Raw genomic sequence first — 23,330 nt, 5'->3', positions numbered from 1 at the left:
GCTAGGAGTTTCTGCGTGCTGGCTTCTTGGGCAGGCTCAGCCATCACTAACTGCACGGCTCCAGGAACTGGAATCTTCTCCTTGGCCTCAGTTTCCCCATCTCTTAAATGAGAGGTCTCTTCCAACTCTGTCTCTTCTTTTGCTGAGGGTACAGTTATGGAGGTAAAGAGAAGGAGAAACAAAAACCTCTTCTTACTCACCACTGATCTTGTTTGGCCCAATACCATCTCTTGAACAAGTAAATTCACTTTTTATCTGATAAAGCTCCAGCCTTCTCTGATTACACACCTTTCCTCTGAATCACCAGAGTGTGTTTGCTCTGCATTTTCTCTCACCCGGGATGCCCTTTTCCCTTGCTCTATCCAAATCCTTAAAAATCCAAATACTCACAAGGACAGTATGCTTAATAGGAAGTACGTGCTGACGGCTTGATTTATGTCTTTAATGCATTCTATGCACAGGTGTCATCTCATCTTCAAGAGTTTCCCACAGGGCCCAGCATAGGGTTTTGTGTAAGAGGAGGGAGGAGGGACTGATCTCACGATTTCACTGGCAGGCTTATGGTTCTCCACTCATTTACTGTTCCCTCTGAGCCATTCAATGGCACACTATACAGATGATTGGCCTCCCTGCCACCTCACCCCTGTACTTTCTCATTACAGTCCTCTCTGGGGGTTGTTGGGGGCTTGAATGAAGCAGGTGACAACCTATCCAAGGCCTTAAACCAGCCCACCTCGCCAGTCTGCCCGTGACATTGCCTGCTCTTCTGCTAAGAATATCAAGACCACCTGAACTGCATCCCCCCCCCTTTTTTTTTTTTAATTTCTTTCTACTTAAAAATAGCTCCCTAAGCACCTCCTTCCACCTTCCTTCCAACAGAGGAAGCATTCCCCTCCTCCGGTCTACCACTTCCATCTGTAGTCTTCCTTCCACCCATTCCTACCCTCCTCCAGGTCATTGCTGCACTTCACAGCACTTATCACAGGCTCTTATTATAAATTCAACTGTTGCTGGACTTGTGTATTATCTGTCTCACTCACTAGAATGTAAACTTCATGAAGACTTCATGCCTTATTCATGCTGTATCCCCAGCAAATAGCACAGGGCCCGGAACACTGTCAGTGCTCAATGAATATTTATTGAATGGATTAATAAATCCATTTTTGTACATCATTTTCAAACTTCTTTCTGTCACTGGCCCCACCCCATCTTCAAATACACTCAGGCCTCCCTCCTTAACAAAACCATCATGTGACCCTAACGTCCAACCAACCACTATTCTATTTTTACCTTGCATTTTCTGACATATTTCTCAAACAAACAATATGTGCTGGCTGCTGCTTCATCTTTACCATCTCCTCCCACTGCAATCTGGTTTCTCCTCACCAAGGCTGCTGAAACAAAGCTGTGAGTAGTCACCAAAGCCTTCTGTCACCAAACCCCTCACAGTTGCCCCTCCTCCCTGCAGATAGGGATCCCGAACCATCCCTTCTCTACTCCCATGAATTTATTGTATCCTGGCTCTCCTCCTACAGTTAGGAATGCTAAGTCTGTCTCCCCATGTCCACACTTTCCAAGATCAGTCTATACTAATCACGTGTCCCCCTACACTGTCTTCCCTAGCGAATACCAATTTCACTATGACTTTTAGGCCCATAACTCAAAATCATGCATCAGCTACCCTAAGTTCTCTCTAAAAACATAGGCATACTTCAGCTGCATGAAGGAATTAGCATTAGGTTATATCATGTTATACTTCTTCATGTTCCTAGCACCTGGTGCTGATACTGTATTCACAGCACCTATATTCTCTACTGCCTGGTATGTGGAAATTGTTCAATACATTTTTAAATTAAATGCTGCTAACCTCTATTTGCCTTTAACCTGATATGCAAGCAAGAATCTTCACGAGATAGCCCCAACCTCTCTCTCCACACTTAACTCTTAGAGAGTCTCTGATTCTCAGCCTCATAACTAAGGACCACCGAAGCTTAACTCCGTTCTCTCCTTCTCCTCCTACCCACCGTTGTAGCATTCGTTGTTATTTGTTATTGTCCATCTCCCCCACTAGACTATAAAGTTTCATGAACACAAGAATACCATCTTCTTCAACATTGTATTCCCAGAGCCTTCAGAGGGCGTAGCATATAGCAGACCCTCAGAAGATGCTTGTTGAATGAGTGAGCATTTCTTCTTTCATTCAGACTAATTCTTTCCCCGTCTTATGAATGTATAGCACTCCCTTAGCAATTCAACATGAAATAATACCTCGCGGCACCATGTAGTTATATTATAGGTATATTATTTTGCAGGTATTTGCAAGCATTGTCCACATAGAACCATGTAACCTTACGGCTAGAAGGGATCCACCTTATAAGTAATTCATCGTTTGATAGAGGAGCCAAAAGAGACTCACAGAGCTTACTACGAGATCTTGGTCTTTCAGGAGTTTGAATTGCAAGATGTCTGAGGGCAGGAAGCCTACATCCTACCCCCAAATGCTCCCTTTTATGCCTAGACCCTTAGCAGATATGATTACTACTGCCTATAATAACACCAACAATATTTGCTGTTTTGCCCATTTCTTTAAATAACAAGCTACTGCTATCTTCAAGGTGAAGGGCAAATTCAACACTTTCATTGAGAATCCAGTTAGCTTTTGGACCATCCGGCAACACAGCTGCCCCATTACCCCTTCACTCTCAGCAATCACTGAATATTCCACAAGAGAAGAACAGGCCCTGGGAAGCCATGCCACACCCAGAGAAGTGCTGCTGCTTTACTGTTCTCACATCACAGTAATCTCTACCCCACTGGATGGAAACACCACACCTGGACCTCACAGAACAGCTATCAGTGTCCTTCCCTCAGGACTTGGCCTAGATATATCTTGTCTAGTGATCTCACACCACAGACAAGACATCTCAGTGATATACTCTTATACTTCTCTCTATGCTGACAGGGGAGGTGGACAGAAACCCCAGTTTAACATGTGTGCTGGAGAAAGACAAAAGCGGGTGTCTCCCCACCTGTACCACAGCAGGTATAGAAAGACTATAGTCGTATACCATATTAGTATATCAATCCAGATGGGAGTCAGGGGTCCTGGACCTGGACTCTTCCCTTAGCAGCTCTGTGACTTTAGCAAAGTACCTAACCTCTATAAGCTTGTTTCCTATCTGTGAAATGGGAACTAAAGCAATCTATCTCAGAGAAACATAATGAAGACCAATGGGATAAGAGATTAGAATTGTCAAATCACGATAGTTCTTTTTTTTCCTCCTTAACAATGCCATGATAATCAGGACTTTTCCTTGTCCTCTGGAGAGTTCAGATACTCTATTAGCTAAAGTGATTTATTGGAAACAACCCTGAACTAGGTGTCTGGGCGAGAATACAAAGGGGGTGGTGGCACAAGGATCTAAACTCAGAGAAGCTCCACTCTGTGGGGGAAAGGACCCCCTCCCCCACCACCAGAACTAAGCTCCTAAAAGCAGCAGAAATCTGGGAGGACAACATGTACCTGCCAAGCACTTCTTCAGGCCAGGGAAAGCCACACATATTAACTCCTTCAGTGCTCACAACAACCACATGAGATGTGTCCTGTTACTATCCACAGAAGCATACTGTGCATCATGGAATAGCGGCCTGCACCCCAGTGTCCGCCTGACTCCGAACAGAACCAGACCAACCAGAGGAGCTTTTTCTGGAGGGCATTGGAGTTACCAGGTTTAGAAGGGGAAGGATGTGGATTAACTACAGGAAGGAGAGGCCTGGAGCATTTCTAGTGGAAGCACAGCAAAATACAGAGGTTTCTGGTATGAAGCAACAGAATTGTCGGGGATGGTGTTTCAAGCGGTGCTGTGTTCAAACTGTTTACTGGACAAGAGACTCAGTCCCTTTAGAAAAGTAGTATTGTGCCAAAAGCCAATTAGATAACTATAGGAGATGCCTGGGTGGCTCAGGGGTTTAGTGCCTGCCTTTGGCCCAGGGCGCGATCCTGGAGTCCCAGGGATCGAGTCCCACGTCGGGCTCCCTGCATGGAGCCTGCTTCTCCCTCCTCCTGTGTCTCTGCCTCTCTCTCTCTCTCTCTCTCTCTCTCTCTCTCTCTCTCTCTATGTCTATCATAAATAAACAAATCTTTAAAAAAAAAAAAGATAACTATAGGAGATGCCTGTTTGCAACTTAAAAAGCTAAGTTAAAGTAACTTCTTTACACATTATGTGAATATTCAGCTCAAATAGGAAGGCAATTAAACCTAAACCCTTCTAATCAGAAAATCCCCAGTGCAGGAGAGCCATCCAACACTTTTCATACACATGCTGTGTGCTTTTCTCCTCTTCTTCCCACAGACCATAGGAGGGAAGGAATAAGTCATAAGGTTGGCACAAAGAAGCCACACATCAAGCTGGGCACACATATGCAACAGTTAACAAGAGCAAGATAAGCCAAACCAAAGTGGGTATCCCAGGGTCTATGGCAGTAGGGACTGGCCACAAGCAGATGGACTAAGAAGAGACAGCAAGTTGGAGCTGGGCAGGGACCAGAGCCAGGCAGATTACTGAGCAGCAAGCAGACCACAGACAGGTCATCTGGCAGGGATGGGAAACCAAGGGCCAGGAAGAGGGCTATCGGCATGGGAAGGATGAGACCAAAGATAAGGACAGCCTGAGAGCCACAGCCATGAGGGCCAGAGACCTCTTGACCCTGCACTGCACCGGCCGAGTCAATCCTTGGATTAGGCCATTTCGGAGATATAAAGGTTGAGACGAAACAGAACAGCTGCACAGGGAGAGGGGAACTTTGGTGAGATAGAGAAGTAGAAGTAGTAGAAGTAGAGCCCAACAGTGAAGCCTTTGGGAAGGTAACTCTCCTCGCTGCCCATCTATCCCGAAGGACAAAGGGAATTTCTTTCTCGAATTCTAGCTGAAAATGGGCAATGGCCAGCTGCTGGGAGCTATACTAAGAAGAAATGAAAGGTGCCTGACATCTGCAATGACAAACTGTCATCCCAATCTCCAAAGCCCTGGGCCACCAGAACAGAGAGCCAAAGCCCCAAAACGAGCTGGGGCCAGACAACATTCTGGACATAGGTAAAGTTTATTCTCAGAAATATGAACGAAAGTCAAGGTTTAGTTGAGGTAGTGATAGAAAATGGTTGCAGTTGAAGTTTCTAAAGAAAGGTGCATGAATTATGCCCAAAATGTTACGTTCTTTTAAATTTTGCCCCTTAGCACATTCCTGTGTTTACTCCTGTGTTTATTATTTCCACATAGTGACTGATTTTCTCATTTATTTTGTTATTTTGCTGAAGAGTCATTTCTGCTTTTACTCTCTGGCATCCATATTACAGGACAGCAACGAGCCTGGCTCTACCTCAAGCCTACAGAGCCCTCAGAAAGGCCAACATTGGAAAAAAAAAAAAAAAAGCCAACATCCAGCCCCCTTTCCAGAGATTCTAACTTAATTGGCTGGGAGGTGGTGGCAGGAAGGGAGGAAGTAGACACTGCATGTTCTGAGAGCTCCCGGGTGATTCCCATGTAAGAGCCAGTTGGTTTCTGGTCTAGAATCCAAAGCACTGTGTGGTAGCTGCAGGAATATGGACAAAGCACGAAGACGAAATTAGCAGCCTAAAACCTATATTGGAAATTCAACCTATCCCTTAAGTTTTCCACACATCAGTCATTTATGTACTTCTGACACCATTTCACTGTACCCATATACCTCCTACAGTTATTTCCTCAATGGTATTTTAAATCAACTCCATTTTACTTAAATTTATGCTTAAAAGAAGCTAGTGGACTGAGGGTAACGGCAAGATGATATAAAAGGCAGGGGCAAAAGAAGACAAGGTGGTGGCTCCTTAGAGGGAACAGCACTCAGGACAGGAGGTGGGGAGAAGCAGGAGACCCAGGATACGTGGCAAGGCGGGCGCAGGGATGGGGTAAAGCGAGTGAGAAGCTTGGGGATGGGTTGCAGACCAGCAGAAGAATGCCAGAGAATGGGGTTACAGACAGCAAGAGGCATGAGGTTGTGCCCTTAAAGGAGACCTAGGGAGGGGGAAGGACTGAGGAAGGGGGCAGGCGGGTGGGGCTGGTGGGGCAGGCACCTGGGGCAGAGTGTGAGGACTAGCAGGACTGATGGAAGTGATGGGATCAGCGGGGCTAAGGAGGTGTGGGAGGAGTCGGGGCGGGGGGCGGGGACAGCACAGCAGAGGGAGACTCTGGGCAGGACAGATTCAACTGTCTGCTGGACAGTGCCAGGTGACGACCAGCAAGAGACCCTCCAACAACATCCGTAAATCACCTAAGATCATCTCACGGACAACCAGTGGCCGACATCCTGTACAGTGGGCAACACTGCCCCATGCCCTATGAAGAAGGAGCCACCGTCTTTTCCCTCTTCCCCTTTCGCTCCAAAATGATTACATGTAAACAAATGTGAACCCCCCGCCTCGCACGTCGGGTCCCCAAGGATACGGCAAAGCTCAACAACCACAAAAAATCGATGTTGCTTCCCTTTTCTTCTGTACTACTCATGTCTCTTATTCGTATGAGCTCCTTTCTTTGCATGGACGGTCCCTACCATGGGAGCCATGTCCTCAGTCACTGTCTGTCAGCACAGAACACAATCAGCAGCAGTGACAAAGGCCCAGTAAGAAACACCGTAAAAACAGCAGAGGCTCTTAGCAAATAACTCGTCAAAATGATCGTGTCTGAGCAAGCTGGTAGTTCGTTGCCGTGTAAATCCTTACACACAGCTAACTATGGCCCTAAAAAACAATCCCTTTTATTTTTTTTTTTAAGATCCTTGCCCTTAACTGAACAATGATGGGGGAGACAAAAGGTTTGTCTGCAATCACCAAGCACGCACCGTCACTTCTCAGTAAAGTTTATTTCCGCTCCGTGATGTGTTCTGTTTCCTCCCTTTTCCTAGATGTGTCAAATCACAGATTCACTTATCCCTCAGTCGCAGCCAAGAGAATGACTCAGGCGATGCACACAGCCTGTCGATTATTTCAATTTCCTGGGCTAAACTCATCATTTTCCACTTCTTCTCATTTCTGATCCTCTCTCCCTGCTTTCTAGAGGCCATGAGGCATGACAACGATGAGGGTGAAACGACATGAAATCCTAAAACAGATGAAGGGAGCTAAATTCTGATACACTAAAGAGAGATCTAAGAGAACTTTGTTCACTGCCCAGAAGGACGGGGTCATCATTCATCTATCCATCCATTCAGCAAATATTTATCGAGCGCCTCCCATGAGGTAGCTCAGTCTAACATGCCACTTGAAAGCGTGCCACTGTCTATACCATGTTAGCTAACATTAGCTCCTAGAGGGGAGTTCTATATCCAGAAATTCTGCTTGAATAGAGATGTGGGTGTGCACCCATGTACATGTGTAATACTAGGATAACCACTAACCAGAAATGAGCAAACCCCCGAAAGCCTAGAAATAAGATAGCCTACACAGTCAGGAGGTGCCAGTCTAAAGCCCCATAATAAAGAAACTGCTAGAGACACCGTTTAATGAAAGACAATAAACTCTTGCAGCCATACATGATGGCAAGACTTCCATGAAAGAACACGCGATTGCTGGCAACCCACTTTTGCTATCCAGGGACACGGGTTAATCCGATAATTTATTAACCTGACATTTCTCAGAATGCTTGACACTTTGACATGCACTTACACAACACATTTCCCCCAAATTCTATAATATAGGTATCGGTATTCATAGTCCCATTTTTTTCAAATGAACGAACGGAGGTCCCATTCATTTTTAATAATTAATAAACCATTTATTCAAGGGCACTTAGAAAATAATGGAGCCAGAACTGGAATCTAAGCTTGCGGTTTGTGGATTCAAGCATTTTCTAAAAAGTAAAAATAAATTATTATTATTATTATTACAGTTTATACACTAACATCTAATTTCTTCTTACCGTTAGCATATGTTCGTTTGAATTTTGTTTGAATTCACAGAAGTATAAATTGTCTCTAAGCTTCTAATAATTCTTAATCAGACTCTTCTTAGCTCCTGGTTATTACATCCCACCTGTTCCTTTCTCAAGATGTTTGCACGAGGGTGAGAATTAACCGTTCTGGTAATACAAGCTGACGCTGAAGGGTCACTTCCTTCATGCCAAACACTGGGATAAAGTACTTCACTTGTAGTTTCTCCCTTAACCCCTGCAGGAGCCCACTGAGGCAGTGCTACTAGAAGTCATTCTGGCAGCATCTTTTTTGTTTTTTGTTTTTTGGTTTTTTTTTACAATGAAGGAAAGGAGCACAGAGTTTAAGTGACTTGCTGGAGCTCAGGCAGGTAAGGGGGATGCACACCTGCGACCTCCTCCCCCATCCCCCAGGCTGAGATCTCCGCCTGAGGGTTCAGGCTCCCTTAACATGCATTTCACCTCCCGTCAGGCTCCCACTGGCCTGCTTCTCAGCGCCAGCGAGAGACTGCTCTTTGCATGTGCTGGTTTGGCTTCCTCCATCTTCGGTTCCTTCCCATAGGAGCCCTGGTTCACCTGCTCCATGCAGCGTCCACTCCCCACCCCCCAGCCCTGACACCCCCCCCCCCCCCCCACACACACACCTAAGGATGTTCCCAGTGGAGAGCACTGCGCCTTGGCGTATAGAGCAGGGCTTCCCCAGGACCATCTTTTCCATCAGGGGTTTATCTCATTCTTGCCAAAACCTCTTAAAGGAGCCAAAGCTTTTAAAAATAGCACTCAACATGTTTAAAAATCAATCACCCACCCGAGTTAGCAGTGGCGTTTCCTTAACATGGAATATGTGGATTTGCAGCGCGCTAGCAGGAGACTCAAATCACATTAATATGTGAGGGTAAGATGTATTAGGGTCAGATTAACCTGAGAATAAAACTGACTTCCCCGTCTCTTTGCGAGCTGCAAATTCTGAACCAGCTCTACTACAGATCCCCCACGAAGAGAGCCGAGAGCCGTCCTCCGCAGAGGTGCTATCTAGCTCCACGACGCTAAGGGGTGTGGAAAGAGGGAAAGAGCACTTGCAAAGCACCTCCTGTGCACCAGATCCTGTGTTCTGCAGGTATCAGTTAAATAATAATTCCACAACAACCCTAGCAAATTAGGTCTTACCAAGCCCATATTACAGATGGGGTAACAAGCTCAGGAAAGTCCCAGAAATGAGCCTAGGGTCACAGAGCGCGGAGGGGCCCAGCTGCCACCCGCGCCTACATCTGCCTGCCCCCAGCCCCTTGCTGCAGGGACCCTGCTCTTCGCCACGCTGCTTCCCGGAGTGTTCTGTGGAAAGCCCTGCAACACAGGGCTTAACTCCTCTCTGACTACAGCGCACAGCTTCATTAAAAGGGGGGGAAAAACAGCAAGAAACCAGATCCTGATGTACAGATGCTCCCCGAGTGGCCCTGCGCTCCCAATTCCCAGCTGGGTCGCAAATGTCCCAAGAAAAACAGCCCTTCTCTACTTGCCTCGGGCTGGCTGCCTGCTTGCTCCAGTCCCCGTTCCTCCTCCTGCCGCCCCCCCGTGCCCCCCGTGCCCCCCGTGCCCCCCGTGCCCCCCGTGCGGGTGTTCCTGCCTCGGCGTGTCCGTCCCTTGCACGCGCGCACACACTCACTCAGGAATACCTCGATCCAGCAGCCGGAGCAAGCGGAGATACCAGAGATACCACTGGTCCCAGAAGCGGTCCGTCATCCCACCCTGAACTCATCCTTCAGGGCCGGTGCCTCAGCAGAGCCTCATCCCAGCACCTCCGAGTCGAGGGGGCCGGACTCCTTGGCGCTGGCGGGCGGCAGCCTGCGCTGAGCACACGCCTGCCTGCGGAGCCAGCCACGTCCTCCCACACAGAGCTGCCGAGCCGTTTCGCAGCAACAAAGGAGCAAGAGCAGAGCACCGCCGCCTCGTGCAGGCCCAGCCGCAGGGGCCCGGGGGAGGTCAGAGGCGCAGGCCCCAGCCAGCACCGTCAGCGCCAGGAGGCCAGGGGGCAGGGGGTCTTGCAAGTGAAAAGCCGCTCTCTAGGCCGTGTCTTGACCTGCACCCCGGAATGTCCCGCCATCCTGGCCCCACTAACAGGACTGGGGAGGGAGGGGACCACAGACACTCCCGCCCCAGAATATGAGGCCCACACGGGCACAACAAAGGCCACAATCCCTTCCTCCCTCTGTCCGTTCATGAACCCTCTGTTAGGAAGTGGAGATAGCACGGGCTCTGGAGTCAACAGTCATGGGTTCAAATCCTGCCAGCGCTTAATGGTTGCCCGGCCTCCGCCACGTTTCTTCAACTCCCTAAGCCCCAGCTTTGTCCTTGTGACCCAGAGAGAAGAGCATTTGCCCTGCAGAGCTATCGTGAAGTTCCCAGGAAAGGAAGGATGTGCCATTTCTGGCAGAGCCACTCAGCGGAGAGCCTAAGTGTCTGTCCCCCCCCCTCACCCCTTACCTGCCACCCCTGCTCCTTCTCACCCATCTCCGTCCCCCACGTGCCCTTACATCTCATGGTTTCCCGTCTCCCTGCCCTTGCTCCTGCTCTTCCTGCCAAAGCATGGCTTCCTCTGATTTTCCCAATGTCTATGCCAAATGCTACAAATCGGGCTGCCGTCCCCGGTCTTCCCCTTTATATCCCATCTCACTTTCTCCTTATAGAAGACTCTGCTCCCTCATTCGATCACAAAATCCATGAAGATGGGAACTGCTTTGTAACCATCCCTGTATTCCCCAATGTACTTCATATAGGGCTTGAACCTTGCAAGTGCTCGAGTGTTTACCAACTGAACCAACGAACAGACAAGTGAGGCCAGACACCCCGCACGATTTCATCCTAATGGCCAAGAGAGGATGCACTGTGGTGCCTCAGTCCCTGGGCACTGCCTAAGGCCCGTAGAAAGATGACAGGGCCGCCCTGCTTGCTTTGCCCGGAGCGGACTTTACAGCAGACTGGCCACCTACACCGTGAGGCGGTGCCCCTGGTGGCTGAGAATCCTGCTCACAGAAGTAAAACCCAAGGGGACTCCAGGTTTGGGACAACTTTGTTCTCCAAGCTTAAAAACTAGCCAGCAGCCACGTGCACAGCCGTCACAGCTTCTGTTCCAGCCTGGCCCACACCAGCAATGCCTTCCCGCTGCGCTAATAGAAATGCTCGCTTCCCAGGCCTCTTGGTCTCCCCTGCGGAGCTGGTGGGAGCAGTCCTCCCTCAGCATCTGCCCTTCCTGAGAGCTTAGGCCTCCAAGAGAAGACAGGTCACAGATGCAGAGAGAACTCAGACTGAGGAACAGGCCGGGGAGAGGAGGTAAGAGCTAAGAGGGAGAGGAGAAAGTGAGCACAGCCACAGTCTCCCCAGCCCCCTGCTCCCCGACCAGCACCACCACTGCCTCTCGTCTCCTTCTGAAAGCACAGCAGCGGGACGGAGCGGACACACTGCCTGCGAGCCACCTCTCAGAATCTGTTCGGATTATTTTGTTATTACCTTACATGGACAAGACTCCAGCCCGCAGTTAACACAAGAATGCAAGCCCCTCCTCTCTCCAGACAGAAGTGCACTGACCCGGGACCTCCCCCTTCCTCCGTGAACAACAAAATCCATCATGCAGGTGTAGCCCGTACTTTGTAGCTCACAAAGTACTTTCACATCCATCATCTCCTTTGGGTCTCTGAGCAGTCCTGCAAGGTCTGTAGGATGGTGATCATTCTCCCCAGTATACAGCAGAGGAAACCCACAGTCCAAGAGGTTAAACAACTCGCTTACAGTCATATGCCTAGTAGGTAGCTGGGCTGAGAAAGAGACATATACCATCTGTGTCCTCCCAAAGAGAGTTTCTGAGGCTCTGGAACATTCCCTGAGGAACTGTGACATGATCCCCAGGGGGACGGACGCCCTCACAGTAGGGCAGGACCTGGGGAACGTGGCTGCTTCCCAACAGGAGGCTCCTCCAGGACGCTGCCCTGCCATGGGTACAGGCTGAACAGAGGTCGACCAGCGGGCCTCACTGATGGCCTCTCACCCTTTCCTTTAGCTGTTGGCTGTGGCTGCCAAGGGGGGAGCGTTCTCCGAATAAGAATGCCAAAAGAGGCTTTCTAGAACACAACGTGGGAGAAATCCGAAATGGGGGGCCGAGGTAGGCACACAGGGCTCTCCCACCATGCCGGAGACCCAGACGGAGATGGGCTGAGGGAAGATAGTTCTAGTGACTATGTGGACTGTCTGGCATAAACCAGAGCACTCTATTCTACATCCCACTCCTGGGCTTGGAGAAGGCAGCTGGCCCTGTTCCCCCTCCCTCTAGTAACCAAGGGCAATTCCACACAGCCCTGTTTTCAAAAAGAGAAAGGAAATAAAGCTGTCACGGAACGATATGGGTGCAAGCACCTCCCCCACAAACTGCGAGCCTAAGGCACATAGCATTACCTGTTGGGCCAGGCCCAGGATGAGCCCATTCAGCCGGGAAGTTTCCTAAAACCAGCTCCGCCCAATCGAACCAGGCCCCTGAGAGCTCTCCAGCCCACCACTGCTCATTTCTCCAACCCCCACAGAGCCTCTTAAAGCCTTAGTGTAAATGCAGCCCCTCCAGGAGCTGCATAAAATGTTCCAAGAAACTGAGAGTTGCCACTGGGCTGCAGTACATCTGGAAAGGACGAGGTATTGGCCGGGACAGAGCTTTATTAAGTCTTGTGGTTGTTACTTTTGTCCTCAACAATGCTTCCTCCGTGGTTGCTTCTTTCGTCGTGGTCAAAGCAGGCATGATCGTTCCCATTGGTGTGGATCCCCCAGCCCACCTACCCGGCCACAGGGACATGTTCTCCAGGGACAAGCAGCATCTCCAGGCCGGCGACAGCCTGTCCGTTCCAGGGGGTGATGCCCATCTGGAGGATCACTGGTGACTCCATGTCACATCATAGATCTGTTGCCTTCTCTTCACTGTTCCTTCTTCTTCTAACTTGGCACTGTTCTTTCTCCCTCTCTCTGCCCGCCCCGACATGAAAACACTGTGTTCCCGATCAGATAAAGCCAGCACAGTGTAGGGAGCAGAAGGCAAACAGCACGGAGGGAGGAGAGAACCAGTCGTGTCCCAAACCTTTCCCACTCATCTCCCGGGACAATGACTGCCATTCCCACAGCACCACTGGCCAGCTCCCTGGACACACGGGGCTACCAGACAAGGGAAGGCCACGCAGGAGGCAGTAGGGCTGCATACCGAGGGGAGACAATCGCCGACGACCTGGTGTTCATCCCCCCACCCCTCGTCCCAGGAAGTGAGCTCCCATCAGGCTGCCATTTTGCCCTACAAGCTGTGCTTCAGTTGCAACATGAATCAAACACGGCAGCAGACACCATCGTCAGCCACCTCCCACACCACTTCTGTCCCCTTGGCAGTGAGCACCCTAGTGGTGAAGTGAGGCCTGTGGCAGCACATTCTCAGGGGCGCCATCCACGGGATGGGAAGGACCCCTACCAACCTCTCCTGTGAGAGCCTGGTGTCCCCAGGTGAACGGGCTCCTTAGGTCCACACCTGAGGACAGCACCTATGACAGGTATCATCTATCACTCTGAAATTCAAGTCTACCTCTCCCAGGAGGCCTTTTCCAGCTAACCTCATTCATTCTCTACCTCAGAGGCTCTCAAAGTTTAATGGGCAGCAGAATCACCTTAGAGGGTTTGTTATCCATGCAGATAACTAGGCCTCGCTCCCGGAGGCCTGCATATTTAACGAGCTCCCCAGACGATTCTGGCTCCAGCTCTCCTCTCTTGCACGCGGCACTGACTTCATTTAACTCTTCTGGTTGAATCTAGCGTGTACCCATCTTCCCACATACCCTAGAAGTCTGGTATGGAGGGAGATTCCGAGTCTCCTGGAAGGTAAAGGGAGGTCCCACCTCCCAAGGCCCTACGTGGAGGCCCCGAGAAGCTGCCAGGGCAGGAGGCTGAGAGATCAACCTCATCTCTCCACAGGCTCCAGAAAGCGTTCATTCTGCAGTGGCTCCACTGCACATCTGTACAATAACTTTAAATGTCACCTCAAATATCAGGCCAGGCAGCAGGAGGGAAAGGCAGGAGCTAATTAGCCCGCCTTGCCCTGGCTTTTGTGTCGTTTTCATCCTTGCTCACCTCCACAACCTCCGCTGAGATCTTTAACTCTCCCGTGGCCGGGGAGCCCCAGCTCGTGAACACTGCGCACAACCTTCCGCCACGCCGGGATGTAAACCAAACTGTTTAATGCCTCTGCTCGGACTATTTACAGCTCCTCCCACCCCTGCCAGTCAATAGAACCCCATGTTGCCCTGCCTATCCGGCCACAGCACGCCACCCCAAAACTCCCTCCCCATGCCCCGAGAGCCAGACCCATATCCTCTTTCTCTGCCTCTTCAAAGCTTACCCATCCCGGACCTGTGAAAAGCATCATGATAATCTCATGCCCTCTAAGGTTTTCCTGATGAGATCTTTACATTTAGGCCGTTGGGGAGTACTCACATTTTGGCAAAAGATATTGATGACTTCAAAGGAAGGAGACCAAAAAAAAAAAAAAAAACTCATAAATACAGAGAACAGACTGGTGTTTGCTAGGGGGCGGGGGGAGGGCAAATGGGTGAAGGTGGTAAAAAGGTAAAAATCTCCAGTTATAAAATAAATAAGTTATGGAGATGTAATGTACAGCACAGTGACTCTAGTTAAGCATATTTGAAAGTTGCTAAGAGTAGATCTTAAAAGTCCTCATAGCAAGAAAAAAAAAGCTATAACAATGTATGGTGGTGGACGTTAACTAGACTTATTGTGGTATTCATTTTGCAATATATACAAATAAATCATTATGTTGTATACTTAAAACTAATATGGCAACTAAACCTCAATAAAAAAAAAAGGGAATGGCAAAAATAATATGGGTATTTCTACCATCACCAGAGATGCTAAACTAACATCTTATTTTGTTAATAAATTAACATTTCATTTTGAGGATTTTTGTGTATGTCCATGTTATGATGTTAAAGAGCTTAATTTGTGCAAATCATGATTTGGAATGACAAGTAAATTTATTCAATTGTTAAAGAAAAAAATAAAAGGAGGGCTTGGAAGCCCAAGCCTTAGATACACAGTATGGTAATAGTGGATTCTGGGGGCGAGGAGGAGGATCCATAACTCTCTTCCCTACGTCTCATAGGCTTTTGCCTGTTAGGACATCCGGACGAAGGCAACTCACAGGAGCTGGTCCCTCCACTGTTCTCCCCAACTCACTCCTGTTTCCTACTTAGAACATGATTAGATTGTAGGTGCCTTCTCTAAAGCACCTGAATTATAAAATAGTTCTTCTTGAAGAAGGAAAAAAAAAAAACCCAAACACTATATATTTGAAAAGAATACCTCAGAACCCGACCCGAGAGGCGGCCTAGGTAATCAACCCAGAGAGTTCTTTATTATCTCCTATGCTTCTCTCACAGCCAATAAGGTGGTGACTCAATCTTACCTCCGCTAAGAACAGTTTCTTCACCCCTTGAAAGACGTGGTGTGGCTCAAAAGACCAAAGGGACCCTCAAGCTTGGGGTCTGTTCACCCTGGTGGGGTTTCTCCAAACTATTCCTCTAATCTCTTCACTCTCCCAGGCACCAACATAGAATCAGGAGAAGCTATGTTGCAGTCACAACAGCTGAAACCTCACACCTCACTCAGCCCACGGGGAGCTCTACTGTCGAGAAATCTCTCCCTTTTCTCTTCATCCCATGCCTTCTCCATCTCCTCCAAGGACATTTCCAAATAGGCCCCTTTCCACCTCCCCCCAATAAAATCAAGCGACAGACTATAACGATTGGAGTTGGTAATAATTGATGTGATGTTAAACAGGATCAAAAAGAGCTCGTTGTCCCTCAAAAAAATACTAAATTTTGGTTACCATATATCTAGAGCTAAACATTTCTTTCTATATTCTAATTTTTTTTTCTTTTGGGGAAAATGTATAATCTGTGGTTGTTCCATAGGGCAACCCACTATCACATCAGAATATTTGATTCACCTGAATGCCCTTAGCCCCACTCTCTGCCCCCCTTCCCCACCCCACCTCATCCTAAGAATGGATAACCAGAGTAGCTGCACGCTAGACAATCTGACTTCTCTCTACCTTGGCTCTTATTTTCAAAAAGAAAAGAACCAGTTACCATGATCGTTTTACTTTTCAGCAAATGAATTCTGCTTATGGTTCTAAAAATAACTAATTCCCATAAATATATAAATAATCTCTTTCTAATCTGTTGATACTTCTAACTTGAAACCTTCTAGGTGTTTGAAAAGGACCTGAGCTTTGGAACCAGACCAACTGGGCTCAAATCCCAAATTACAAATCCCTTTTTCTAGCTGAGTGATTCGAGACAAATCACTTAACTTCTGTACATTTTTTGGATGAGGAAGATGAGGCTGATCTTATAAAATCTTCAGGAGGAAAAAAAATAAAATGACATATAAAATAAGAAGCACTGTACCTAATATATACTAGGTGCTTAATAAAGTTAGTGCATCCTCCTACAATAGAAAACAAGCTCATATTAGGTTGAAATTCTCAATGCGTATGGCCTAACTAGACAGATAAACCAGTAAAAAAAAAAAAAAAAAAATACGGCCAGTTTTGCCACTGAAAACAACTCTAAGCCAAGCAGCCCTTATGAAGTCCTGAGTTAGGGACAAGTCACAGCACCAGATCCCCCACCGTCTCTACCTGCCCTACAGGCAGGGGCAGATTCCTAGAGATTACTTGCCCAACTGCCCCAATGCATCTGGCTTATTCCTTCTACTCTAAGGTTAGAAAGTTCTGAGAAAGATTTAATTACGAAAAATCCTTTGACTATGCCCATTTGAACCCTGTCGATGACCCTCGGCACTGAGGAGGTGGGAAACTCTATGGAGCTCCGTGCTGGAGTTTCCGTGTCCCCCAGTGATATAGCTTCCCTAAAACCCATCAGTCTGGCCTTGTAGCATGTCACAGGAAAGCCTACTTAAAAATATCCATGAAAGGGAGCCTGGGTGGCCCAGCTGGTTAAGCATCTGCCTTTGGCTCAGGTCACGAGCCCAGGGTCCTATGATTGAGCCTCGTATCAGGCTTCCTGCTCAGCGAGGAGTCTGCATCGCCCTTTGCCCCTCCCCCCCTGCTCATTCTCTCTCTCTCTCTCTCTTTCTCTCTCAAATAAATAAAGAAAATCTTAAAAAAAAAAAAAAAGATACCTATTAAGAAGAACAAACTATACAACAATACAACAAGAAGAAAAGTTTTTATCATCTTAGGGTGGGAAGTTTTTCCAAGCATTAAGACACAAAGCTCAATATATTGACTTGTATGGGCATTTTTAAAAATCTCTCTAAGTGTATACAAATCACTTAAGGAGAATAAGGGCTGGACAACGGCAGTGAAAGGAATACTTTTCACCGTATATCTTTTTACAGCTTTTGAATTTTGGCCTTTGGATTGTATCATGTGAGTTTTTAAAAGACCTCTTAAGATGATGGAGTCAAGAATGAATAAAACTGTTCTTGGAGTCTAGCTGCCACACAGGGAGAAGCCCAAGCTACATGGAAAGGCTACACGAAGGAGAACCAAAGACCTTGGATGAAAACCCCAGCTGGTCCCAGCCCTACCCACACCAACTGTCCATGTGAGTGAGGCCACTTTGGAGCTTCCGGTCACCCAGCACTGGAGAGACACTACGTAAAAGAGAGGAACTGCCTGGTCAACCCTCATAATCATGAGAAACAGCAAATTGTTGTTCTAAGCCACTAAGATTGGGGATGGCCTGTCACAGTATTTCAGATAAATGAAACATAGAGTCATTGGTGAACTGAGAACAGTTAAAGCCACAAGACTGGATGAGATCACCAACGAAGTATTGAAAAGGACTGTACCTTATTTCAACCAGAAGGCAAAAGCATGGCTACTCTCAGGACTATAACTTTTTACCTGCCAATCCACCTATCTTGAAGTTAGAATTCTGAAGACCCGGTTGTCACAGGGGGTTCTAATTAACATGCTTCCTTGCATTTTAAAAAAGAAGTCGGATTTTCTCTGACAGGAAGTAAATATGTCTGACTTGGTTGCTGGCTTTGACAAGAGGAGCTGCCTTTTCCAATCATTAAATCTGCAGCTCCACCGGCTTGAAAAAAATGTCTTTAAAGCCGATATACAATATGCTAGAAAATATATGATTTGCAACCATCTGAATGTGTGCTTACAAAAATGTTTAATGTCCTCTTAAATGTGTGGGGGGGTGGTATACAGTTTTCACTATTCTTTTAGGGCAGACATAAACAAAAATTCTAAAAAGCCCACTGAATTACGTGTGATATAGCCCCACAATGGAATCCTATGCAGCTGTTAAAAAAAGAATGATGAGGTTTTCTGTAAACTGATATGGAAAAATCTTGCAGACATTATTCTTGGGTTCAAAATGCAAAGCATAGAACCATATAGTTAATATTCACTTGGTTTTGCTAAGAAAGGGGTAAAATAAGTATGGATTCAGATTTGCTTACATTTGAAAAAAGAAACACTGGAGGGTTTAGCAAGGAACTAACGCTGAAAGTTACCCACGGCAGGAGGGAGCTAGGTAGACAAGCGGGATGCTCATCTACAGACCTTTTCGGGATCCCTGGGTGGCTCAGGGATCCCTGGTTTGGCGCCGGCCTTTGGCCCAGGGCCTGATCCTGGAGACCGGGGATCGAGTCCCACGTCGGGCTCCCTACATGGAGCCTGCTTCTCCCTCTGCCTGTGTCTCTGCCTCTCTCTCTGTATCTCTCATGAATAAATAAAATCTTTAAAAAAATAAAATAAAGACTTTTTCATATTGTATTAATTTTTGAGCAGTGTGAATTGTGAGTTTTTTTTTTTAAGTCTTCACAGGAAAAAAAAGGAATAAATAAAATTGCAAAACTTATTGCAGGGACAGTACCTATTAACGTTTCTAAAGTGTAGAGCCTCCAACCCAGTAAACCTATTTCTAAGACTGTCCCCTAATGCACTTACACACACAACGCAGTGTGTTCTATAACAGCCAGAAACAGGAGGTAGGGTGCCTGGGTGGCTCAGCTGGTCAAGGTCTGACAGTTCAGGTCATCGTCACGGGGTCCTGGGATGGAGTCCTGTGTCAGGCTCCCCACTTGTTGGAGAGTCTGCTTGTCTCTCTCTTTTTGCCCTCCCTCCCAGTCATGCTTCCCCCCCCCCCTCAAATAAATAAGTAAAAATCTTTTTAAAAAAAGAAAAAGGTAATCTAAATGTCCAACAATAAGGGACTAGTAAGATACACAATAACAGGGACGCCTGGGTGGCTCAGTGGTTGAGCGTCTGCCTTCAGCTCAGGTCATGATCCCAGAGTCCTGGGACTGAGTCCCACGTCGGGCTCCCCGCAGGGAACCTGCTTCTCCCTCTGCCTGGATCTCTGCCTCTCTCTCTGTGTCTCTCATGAATAAATAAACAAAATCCTTAAAAAAAACACATAATAGTTACAATCCAATCTATGGTATACTTTGAAACCATTAAAAGGGATAAGCAGTTTTATTTGTAGTGACATGAAAAATTATCCATGATGCAGCATTGGGTAGGAGAATACAACTTACAAAATAATTTGAAATTATTCCTATTACTCTATTCTTGCGTGAACATAAATTATGGATATATAAATACACATATATACACTATAAGTATGTATTTCAATATGCATAATTTTTGTTTTTGCTTTTAAAGATTTTATTTATTTATTCATTAGAGACACACAGAGAGAGGCAGAGACACAGGCAGGGGGAGAAGCAGGCTCCCTGCAGGGAGGTCAATGCAGGACTCGATCCCAGGACCCCGGGGTCACGGCCTGAGCCGAAGGCAGACGCTCAAGCCTGAGCCACGCAGGCGCCCCTCAATATGCATAGTTCTAGTTTAGAACAATATGTACTTCCACACTGTTAACAGTGGTTATCCCTGGGAATGGGATAAGGCGGCTAGAGAATTATATTTCATAAAATTTTATGTTGCCATCATTTTTTTACCTTAAGCATTTGTACTTTTGGTAAGTTTCAAGGCATTTAATTATTCTGGCTGACAGAATAGCAGCTCAGGCCTTTTTATTAAAAAATGGGTGCTCTTCAGGGCCAGCACAGAAACTTCCTTCTCCACTTCCCACTCACGGGGATCGGGACCTGGATGGTCTCCAGAAGGCCCACGGGTCCTAACAGCCAGCTCGCTGGACGTATGTCCTGTCCCCCGCTGGCAGATGCAGTCCGTCCTCCTCTTCGCTCCACACCCTGGGCCCCACGAATCCCGATGGGCCTCGGTGGACCCAGCCAGCGTGCCGCAGAACCCCAACTCCTCTCGGCCGATTCACTGAGCGGCCGCTTAGACACCTTGGGGGGCTTTAGCCCGACACAGCAGCTGTGTTTTGTGTCAAGTTGCACTTTGAACCAAGGGGCCGTGATTGTCCAGAGCTTCGTGTGAAATAAAGTTCTTCTTTTTCCCTCTTTTAATAAATGTCTTTGAGACAAAGAAGAAAAATTCTGGGACCACGCACGGGACGGATGTGGGGAGAGTGGCGCTGTCAGTTGGTGACGTTTGCCGGGACAAGGCAGGAAGAGCCATGAGCACGCGAGCTACCAGGCCGCCACCCCTGCCCTCGGACGCTGGGCTGTGACTCACCGACTCAGACACTTGCAAACTCCACGTCTCCACAGTGTGAGACTGCGCCTGTGTGAGCCGATGGTGGTGGAGGAGGCTGGGGGTGAAGGAAGGGGATGGCTGAGTGTGACTGTGTCTATCAGACTTGGTGGAAGGCCTAGAAGGCCTGAGGAAGGCGAGGCAGCCCCCAACAACAGGTGGAGATGTGGCCCCGAACAGCTGCCCCTGGAAGGCCCTGAACATCTGGGTGTAATGCAGGCCTGAAGAAGCCCGGAGCCCGGGTTCCATCTGTCAGGTCTACTGAGGTCCTTATCCTGAAGACTTAGCAATCGCGCCCACGTAAGAACTGGCCTCTGGCAAACTTGAAATGTCCAAGTGCCCTATTAATTGAGAATTCACTCACCTTTCCTATCCCGGCAAACAAAAACAGGGACCAAAAAAAAAGAAAAACAAAACAAAACAAAAACACCCCAAAACCTCAAACCAAAAAAAATATCAGAACCTCACGTGTTGTAACTAAAAACACTCAATAAACAAAGCCAGTCCTTGGGCTCCCTTAGGGAGTAATTGTCTAAGAATGCTTGTTTTTTTTTCAGCTGGTGAGAGAGAGAGAGAGAGAGAGAGAGAGAGAGAGAGAGAGACGTGCTAAGACTGTGTGGAGCTCATCTTGAAAACATTAATTTTTCCAAACACCAATGTGCAGTTCGTGCGCTTTTCCTGCACAAGTGGCAGCAGGCAGTGAGGACGCTGCTGAGGACACCCCTCCACGCGGGGTCTGCCTGTGGGGTTCAGAGGAAGTGGTTATGGGGCAGCCCTGGGGGAAGGAGGTGAGTTTGAGAAGCAGGGACCCAGGCCCCGTGACCTGCCACAGGGAGGGGCTGCACGAGGCCCGTGGTGCTGACGACCTGCGGAGGATCACCCATTTCTAAACTGGGAAGAGAAGCAGCAGAACCAATACCCTGCCCCTTTGTAGGACCATTCTCTAGGGGCTGAACTGGCAGTTAACCAAAACACCCTTCTTCCTCACCTATATCCCTCACAACCTGTAACCCCATCAATCACTCTCTGGCCTAGCACTGGGACAGGTTGTCCACTTTCCAGGCAGAGGTCCCAAAGCCACTTCCCCTTCTTCTCCTCCCCATTTATGGATAAAAGTGGAGATTGCAACTTGCTCATCCATGCTTAAACTGTCCTTTGTTGCCCCAAGTCCATCCCCTCTGGGAAGTTAAGGGCACTCCCCTCTGCAGTCTGTGCACAGAGGGCAAGACACAGCAAAACCATCCAATGAGGCACAGGGAAGTCTCATAACCTGCCTGATGAGAGCAGATTCAACTATTAGGATACACCAGAAGCCCTGTCGGTCTTAGCTAGACATTCCCCAAGCAGGTTACTACCACCAGGACCTATGCCTATGCCACAGTGTGCCAGGATTCCCACTGAAAATCAACGCCCCCCACGCACAGACATAAATGCTTCATCACCCCCAGGACATCATACACCAATGCTACCACTTACCTACTTAGGTGTATTAAACTGATCAAATTCCTTAACCTAAATGAGGATGAAAATAATAAGTTTTTAGGGGCACCTGGGTGGCTCGGACAGTTAAGCCTCCAACTCTTGATTTTGGCTCAGGTCATGATGTTAGGGTTGTGAGATAGAGTCCCGAGTTGGGCTCTGCATTGGGCGTGGAGCCACCTTAAGATTCTCTCTCTCCTCTCTGTCTGCCCCCTCCCTCTCTCCCCTCTCTCTCTCTCTTAAAAAAAAAAGTTTTTAAATAAGTTAAAATATAAAGGGCTTAGAAAAGTACTTGGCACACTATAAGTACTATCTATATATGCATTATGATTATGATCCTTCACTCTCTGCGCTCTCTCTTCCACTTAGATGATTGCAAATGCTCTTCCCATGCTTTGGAATATTGTGTCCCACCCTGTCTTCACGTGGCTCTCTGGCTTAGTTCTCCAGGTCTCTAGGAAGGCTTCCTTTACATGGGCTGGGTATCCCTGCCTATGCACCGATCACTCCCTGTACATCCTTGGTATCATGCTCTATTCCGGTTGTCTGTATGTCTATCTCCTTGACCAGGTCCTTCAACCCTAATGCCCAGCAGAGAGAAGACACTCGATAATTATCTATTCAATGCAAGGATGAGTGAACGAGACATAGGTGAAGAGCAGCTTTCATGCATTCGAGTATTTACTAGGTGCCTACTCTGCGTCATACCCTGGACTATGCTTGCAAGTACATGAAGGACAGAGCACCCAGGTTGCTCCCCAGACACTCATGGTCAGAGGTACAGTTTCTGCCTTCTAGAGGTAACTCAATAATAATAATAATAATAATAATAATAATAATAATAATAATAATAATATGAGGTGGGTGTAGCCCAGCCCAAGAAGGAAAGGGTGGCTCTTGGAGGGGAACCCAGGTTTGCTTAGAATAGGTGTATTTAACTTGAACCAAGCAACAAAAGCCCTGAACCTAAGATTCTGTTTATCATGCCTGCATGTGAAGACTAAATGTAGCTTTGCATGACCTAAGAAAAACAAAAGGTAGACGTTTCTTTACAAGGATGGTTTATTTATCCAAGAACCAATCTACCTCTTTCAAGAGAAACCCCGGCCAGTCATTACATCCATGCTGTCTGCAGACTGTCTTCACTAGACTGTAAACTCCTACAAACAGAGTTCATAGTTTATTTTATTATA

The 23,330-nt window shown here is 47.5% G+C and overlaps 1 protein-coding gene across 50 annotated transcripts in view; it reads right to left on the bottom strand.

The window, feature by feature from the left end:
* Positions 1–23,330, bottom strand: part of KALRN (kalirin RhoGEF kinase) — a 656,402-nt gene that overhangs the window by 581,342 nt on the left and 51,730 nt on the right. For 10 of the 50 annotated variants that reach the window (XM_025990199.2, XM_072725304.1, XM_072725305.1 and 7 more), the window contains exon 1: positions 9,632–9,930. The exons of 29 other annotated variants lie outside the window; for them this stretch is intronic. In XM_025990199.2, the coding sequence (XP_025845984.1) occupies positions 9,632–9,698 (67 nt within the window). In that variant the 5' untranslated portion in view covers positions 9,699–9,930. Of the gene's footprint in view, positions 1–9,621; positions 9,931–23,330 lie in introns of those variants that run through there. 11 more of the 50 variants (XM_025990196.2, XM_025990197.2, XM_025990198.2 and 8 more) reach the window with 2 other exon arrangements.

This window comes from Vulpes vulpes, chromosome 1 (genome assembly GCF_048418805.1).
Source record: "Vulpes vulpes isolate BD-2025 chromosome 1, VulVul3, whole genome shotgun sequence".
Taxonomy (NCBI): Eukaryota; Metazoa; Chordata; class Mammalia; order Carnivora; family Canidae; genus Vulpes; species Vulpes vulpes.
This window is presented reverse-complemented; position numbering and strand designations above follow the sequence as displayed.